At 37.3% G+C, this 6,863-nt stretch overlaps 1 protein-coding gene across 3 annotated transcripts; it reads right to left on the reverse strand.

Annotated features, from left to right (window-relative positions):
* Positions 1-2,068: 2,068 nt before the first annotated feature.
* On the reverse strand, positions 2,069-6,622 carry LOC117301624. 3 transcript variants are annotated; one of them, XM_033785646.1, is made up of 9 exons: positions 6,429-6,622; positions 5,736-6,071; positions 5,543-5,575; positions 5,314-5,385; positions 4,190-4,285; positions 3,450-3,572; positions 3,030-3,057; positions 2,627-2,724; positions 2,069-2,354 (listed from the first exon to the last, which is right to left on the reverse strand). In XM_033785646.1, the coding sequence occupies exons 1-9, from the start codon at positions 6,619-6,621 to the stop codon at positions 2,170-2,172; spliced, it is 1,164 nt and encodes a 387-aa protein (XP_033641537.1). In that variant the 5' UTR covers position 6,622; the 3' UTR covers positions 2,069-2,169. The 3 variants fall into 3 exon arrangements, with proteins under 3 accessions (XP_033641537.1, XP_033641536.1, XP_033641538.1); XM_033785645.1 differs by having other exon boundaries at positions 2,069-2,360; XM_033785647.1 differs by having other exon boundaries at positions 2,199-2,383.
* Between the last annotated feature and the right edge of the window lie 241 nt (positions 6,623-6,863).

Raw genomic sequence — 6,863 nt, forward strand, 5'->3', positions numbered from 1 at the left:
CACTAGCGGTGGTTCAAAATTTGGGTATTAGCACACGAGGGTGGTTGGTATTCAATTGTGTTTTTCGAATTGTTTTTTTCTGTATTATATCCATACGTCATACGACACCATAGTTGAGTGAAGAACCAAGTGCGCACGCGCAAACTCACATACGCCAGGTCGCTCATTGTCTGTGGAGGTATGTGGATGATTACGAGGTGTCGTTAAACGACCACGGTACCGCAGGTTCGACTTTTGAAGTCCCTTCGTTCGAGCTCCTTCTCTTCCTTCCTCCATGGTAATACAAAGACTCCCTTGAGCTTCACTATTTTTTCTCTCAGATGGAATTATCATCTTGAAAACGGTGACCTCATGGTACATAATTGTCGACTATGATTTAGGTTGAGAATGTTTTGTTGTGCCTTGTGTTTCACGGTTTTATTATGTTTGTTTACGCACGTCCCAGGTGCGTTTCCTGTGTTACTTTCCCGTTACTCGTTCACAATAACCATTGAACTAGTTATTTCCACCATGCATTAGGAAAACGTAACAATAACACGAAACAAGTGTTTGTGTGTGTTTTTTAACCAAAAATTGCGAAACAGTCGGACAAAAATACATGGAAAATCAATTGCTGTTGAAATAACAAACAATTTCTCAATGGCACAAGGAACAGTTTCGTATAATCGATCACGCTGAGCTGCGAATACCGTAATTCTCTGTTGGGCACACTGCCAAATAAACATGGTGTGACTTTTAGTTTAGGAATTGGTAACCAGGTGAAAGTATAGAAGATTATAAATGACACAACATAAAGACACTAGACACTTTTTAAAGACCAGTCTTCTCACTTGGTGTATCTCAACATTTTATTTTGCACAAAATAACAAACCTGTGAAGATTTGAGCTCAATTGGTCATCGAAGTGCGAGATAACTATGAAGAAAAAAAACACCCTTGTCACACGAAGTTGTGTGCTTTCAGACACTTGTTTTCATGACCGCAAAATCTAAACCTGAAGTTTTGAAGTCAAATTCGTGGAAAATTACGTTACCTCAGGGGAGCCGTTTCTCACAATGTTTTATATTATCAACAGCTCTCCATTGCTTGTTAACAAGTAAGTTTTTATGCTAACAATTATTTTGAGTATTACCAATAGTGTCAGTGTCTTTAAAGCTGTCGTAGGGATTAAAAATCGCTTCCAGTGCTGACCGTTGTCAGCTTGTTTCTCCACTGTCTTAAAAGTTTATTCTAGTTTGAGGGGCATCAAGAAAAAGAAAAGAAAAATTCTGCCAGAATTGTGTGTGTAAACCAGTATGCCATTGTTAATGGTAATTTTTTTTTTAAATGAAACTTCCTTAACACATAGGCCTAAATTAAATATTAAACACATGATAATTTACTAAAAAATTATTGTTAGCATAACAACTTACTTGGTAACGGGCAATGGAGAGCTGTTATTAGTATAAAACATTGTGAGAAACGGCTCCCACTGAAGTAACGTCGTTTTTCGGAAAGAAGCAATTTCTCACTACAATTATTTGAATTTGTAATTCGAGACCTTAGCTGAATTCAAGCATCTGAAAGCACACAACTTGTGCGACAAGGGTGTTTTTCTGTCATTATTCTCTCACAACTTCGATGACCAATTTAGTTCAAATTCTCACTTATTTGTTATTTTTATGCATAGGCCTAATTATGTCGAGTAGCCTACACCAAGTGGGAAGACTGGTGTTTGACAATTAAGGTGCAGTGCCTTTGAGGGGCTCATTGGAATTGTTATTGTTAACATAATTGTTAAAGGCAGTGGACACTATTGGTTTACTCAAAATAATTATAAGCATAAAACCTTACTTGATGAGTAATGGGGAGAGGTTGATAGTATAAAACATTTTGAGGAAACGGCTCTCTCTGAAGTTACGTTTTCAGATTTGGAATTTGAGGTCACGAAATCAAGCATCTGAAAGCACACAACTTCGTTTGACAAGGGTGTTTTTTCATTAATATATCGCAACTTCGACGACCAATTGAGCTCAAATTTTCACAGGTTTGTTATTTTGGGATATGTTGAGATACACCAAGGGAGAAGACTGCTCTTTGACAATTACTAATAGTATCCAGTGTCTTTAAATTGATCGCGTAGTTTATTGTTTGTTGCTGTTTCGCTATGCAAGCTAATGTTCCTTATTACTCATTGCCACAGCCAATGTGGTGGTGGATACAAAATTCCACGAGGCGGTGGGGGCGGGCTTGGGGCTTCATCCTCTTCAGACAAATTCAGCCTCGACTCAGCATATGTATGTGCTATGACATTGCGATTATCGGTTGTCGATGTTGCATGGTCGCCAATCTCTCTAACTTCTGCATAGGCTGTTTCTGCATCTTATAAAAATGCAAAAAGAACACTTCTAAAAGAAATTATGGCTACATATGACAAGGTTTCCTTTAAAGACAGTGGACACTATTGGTAATTACTCAAACAAATTATTAGCATAAAACCTTACTCGATAACGAGTAATGGGAAGAGGTTGGTAGTATAAAACATTGTGAGAAACGGCTCATTGGCTTTTGTTCCAAAATTATAAAGATAATAAAAATATATAACAAAATATTTAAAAAAAATTGGTTATTTATTGAGATTTGTTTACCTTGTTGTTCAAATCTGCTTGACAGATTGGGTCCAATTCGAATGCTTCCTGGTGAAGGGGCTCGTCTGAAAGTCACAGTAGCTCTGTTCGCATCATTGCTGTTTTTAAAAAACACTGTGTTGTTTAATTTAAGTTTGCCCAGTAAAAATGAAGGGAGAATACTATCTAAACACTCTGTCGTTAATTATGTTTTTCTTCCCCCCACCCATGTGTAACCTCTTCCTTAATTTTAAACTTCCTTCTCTTGCTTTATCTTCACCAAACAAACAATCAAACAGTCAAACGTTTCAGTCGGATGATATGCCACCCCCCCCCCCCCAATGATTTTTTTGTTAACATAGTAATTAATAAATAAATAAATAAATACATAAATGGATGTTGCACTAAATGTAGAGTTACTTACGTTTGGTTGATCTGGACAGCAGAATGACCTGCGGGAAAACAGAGACATTGGGGTAAAAGTGTTTGTAAAGTTGTGATAATAACCATGTTTTCCCTCTCCCTGAACCAGAGATAACCATTTAATATCAAGGACGGCTTATAGAATAAGCCAACGAGATATGCTTTAAACTAAACGGTTATAGGGGCTCCAGCACCTGAACCCCGCCAAAGGGCCTTGCCCTGAACCCCATCAGGGGCCCTTGAGCGAGACCTTGACCCCATGCCATAAATTTTAATGTTAAACTCCTTATGAATTGTTGCTCAATGTATGGATTTTAATGCGTGTTAAAGACTTTTAATGATTTTCTGCTGACATTTCTTTTTAAACTATACTTTCCTAATTGTCGAGTTCCCTAAATCACTAAACATGAAAGGTCCTTACGGTCTTTACGAAGCCTCGATGCGACAACCAGCAGGCTTATTGCGACCAGGAAAAGTCCGGATGACACAGCTGTGATCAAAACAGCATCTTTCCGAGCAGATTCCAACGGAGTATCTCCAGACCCTTAATAATAACAATTAATAATATCAACTTTTTATGGCGCCTTTCACTTTAACTGTCTCAATGCGCTTTACATTTAATAGTGCCCTGGTCGTTGGACCAACAATCCGTTAAACTTTCTCAGCTCCCTGGAAGTATACAACCTATTGTGTGCAACCATAGCAATACAATTACTTATTCATTCACAATATCAACCTCTACCCTCGCAGGTACCCAATTATACCCCTTGGTGAAGAGAAGTAATTATAGTAAAGTATCTTGGTATAGGACACAAGCGCCGTGACGGGATTCGAACCCACACTCCGGTGACTTAACCACAAGAACTTGAATTCGATGCTCTTAACCAGCACACCACACAAGTACAAACAAGATAAATTACAAATATCAGCGTAAAGTACAATGTAAACCAGTTTTAGTTAGGTCACAAATCACATCGTGATCTGAGATTACTGCTGGTATGATGACAAGGAGATTGACAAAACTTGTGGGGTTTTCTCGATCTTCTTAAACAAATACTTATTAATAATAATAATAATAATAATAAGACTTGTAATGCGCACATATCCACCCTGCTGGGTGTTCAAGGCGCAGTACTTCAAAGTCATTCAAAGTTGACCCACCTTGTCCCGTTTTCAGTGTTACGATTTTAGGTTTCACAGCTCCATTAAAGTTTGTTTCTGCTGGCAATGTTGTGGTTAATGACGGTTCAGCTGTAACTGCCGAAGAAAAAAAATAAAAAGTTACTAGTCATCATTAAAAAAAATCGTTCTTGAAAACTAGCAGTTTGTAATACTTTACATCTTTCTTATAAGAAAAGTTATTGACCCGAAATCCCAACTATTTTGATACTAAAATGAGATTTTTTGTTCTTCTTTTTTCTGTAGACTTATGACTGTTTACATTGTAAATGCAGCTTGCTCAGCATTATCCCCTGCCAGGAAATCTGTATAATTATGGGGGGCGGGGGGTGCCCTGACTTGCCTTACTGAGAGAAAAAATAAGAATTAAATAGTTTTTTAGACTATGTTTTGTTTAGAATCATCCTCGTATTCTTTACAGATTATTCCTTTATTCATCCCATGTTATCATTGATAGAGATTGAATTTGGTAAAGATAACTTTAAGTTAATTTTCGATTGCGCCACCAACAAATGTTTTAAAGGCAGTGAACAGTATTGGTAATTACTCAAAATAATTGTTAGCATAACAACTTACTTGGTAACAAGCCTTGGAAAGAAGTTGATAGTACAAAAGTTACTTCAGAGAAACGGCTCCCTCTGAAGTAACGTAGTTTTTGAGAAGGAAGTTATTTCTCAGTAAAATAATTTAATTGATTTCGAGACCTCTGGCGTGAGGTCTCGAAATCAAGCATTCTGAAAGCACACACCTTCGTGTGACAAGGGTATATATGTTTTCTTTCATTATTATCTCGCAACTTCGACGACCCATTAAACTAAAATTTTCACAGGTTTGTTAATTTATGCATAATTATGTTGAGATACAACTAGTGAAAATACTGGTCTTTGACAATTACCAATAGTGTCTCGTGTTCCTTCAAAGTAGACTGGTGCCACCGATACAAGTCCGGGCTCCCTATGTTATAGGCTACCATTGGCGTTACGACTATTATATATTTATGTTGGCGTAATGGTTGGGGCAATTAATTTTGGTCTTGGGGCTATGCACTCGATCTTCTTACACAATGTTACTCAAACAAAGGCCATTAATGTAGCAGTTTCACTCACTCTGTGTTGTTTTGAACTTAGTCGTTCCAACATCTCTCATGTAGTTTGTTGCTGTCATTGATAATGGTTCAGCTTTAATTGTAAAATAAGTTTAAACAAATTTAAAATCAATCATCATAAAGAACTTATTCATTAATTTAAACACTTAATAGTATGCAAATTCACCTTCTTAAAACTGTACATCATCTCAAATTCTGTACGAATCAAATTGCATTGAAATTGTACTTACAAGCAAGAACAATTTCCGTTGATGTGATTGTTGCTGGTTCGTTGTAAATTACAAAGGAGAAAGACAAGAAAAAAAAACAAGATTAATATAAACAGATGTTCTTGTAAATTGTCTACTTTGCGTCATGATACAGATTCGACCCGGTATTACCACTTGTTTTACATGACATTCAATAAACACTTTGTAAACTTACACGCAACGACAATTGTTGTAGAATTGTAGTTGGACTGGTTGTAGAAGGAGTCATGAACGTCACATTGGTGTCTTCCTTCGTCCTTCAAGTTCAAGTTTAGAATCGTAAGATTACAGCTTGTCTTGCCGTGATGAAGCGCGTACTTTCCCGTCTGGTCGACGGAATAAATGACCTCGTCTGATGGATTGCAAGACTGCAGTATGGTGCCGTTGAGTGACCACTCAAAAGTGAAACTTCTTTGATCAGTTGTGCCGCTGTCGACCACAGAGCACGGCAATGAAACGTCCTCCCCTTCTCCAGAAGTAAGAATGTTTTCTGCCTGAACACCAAAATTAGCTTTAAAATAAAAAGGTTTATAGTTAAAAACGACGTTCCCAATGATGGACCAAACTCTTTGGCAACAATTTCCTTTTGTCATAACAATCAGCTTGAAATAAGAAAATCGTTTGAAATACTACTACAACCCAACCTTCAAAATGACAAATTGGTAGCAGTTTTAGAAAATTCGAACATTCTTTGTTGAGAAAATTGTTGCCCTATTTTATATCCTAATTTAGTTGGTGAACTTGTTTTCCAGACAAAGGTCCGTTTTATTGGTTTGCCGCCATTCAACAATAAAAATGTGACCCCGCCGTACATTTTATTTGAAGGTTCCATTGTCGTAAATTTCAATAATTTAGAGGTAACACTTACCCTTTTTTACGTCGACTCTTGTTGTGTTTGTATGACTGATGTATTGTCCATACACGAAACATTCAAACACGGCTTCATCTGCAAGGCCTATATCCAATATTGTTAGATTGCCATTGTCTTGATTAAATATCACAGTCTTGTTCTTGAACGACGCCACTCCGCTACCACACCGAGCAATTTCATCACCTGGCATGTTTCCCAACCTATTTACTATTGACCATCGGAATAACCCATGTCGCGTATCACACGCTGGAATCAATGTACCATCCGCATACCGAGCCTTGCATTCTAATTCAACGTCTTCACCTTCAAAAACTGAGACGACTGGTGGCATGTCTATAGTGATGGCCCCAGAAGAGATGACACCTGTTCAACAAACAAAGAAATACAATAAATTGAACCCAAGGATTGAACAATGCTTCAAAGTTAGTATTG

The sequence above is a fragment of the Asterias rubens genome, chromosome 17, assembly GCF_902459465.1.
Source record: "Asterias rubens chromosome 17, eAstRub1.3, whole genome shotgun sequence".
In the NCBI taxonomy this organism is placed as follows: domain Eukaryota; kingdom Metazoa; phylum Echinodermata; class Asteroidea; order Forcipulatida; family Asteriidae; genus Asterias; species Asterias rubens.

Excerpts from the sequence above, each read along its gene's own strand:
- LOC117301624 (XM_033785645.1), bottom strand. The coding sequence starts at position 6,621 with ATGCCAGGTGATGAAATTGCTCGGTGTGGTAGCGGAGTGGCGTCGTTC. Across the intron at positions 3,573-4,189 it reads AACACTGAAAACGGGACAAG|GGTCTGGAGATACTCCGTTG; the intron begins GTGGGTCAACTT and ends GTTATTATTAAG. Across the intron at positions 2,725-3,029 it reads GCTGTCCAGATCAACCAAAC|CAATGATGCGAACAGAGCTA; the intron begins GTAAGTAACTCT and ends TTTTAAAAACAG.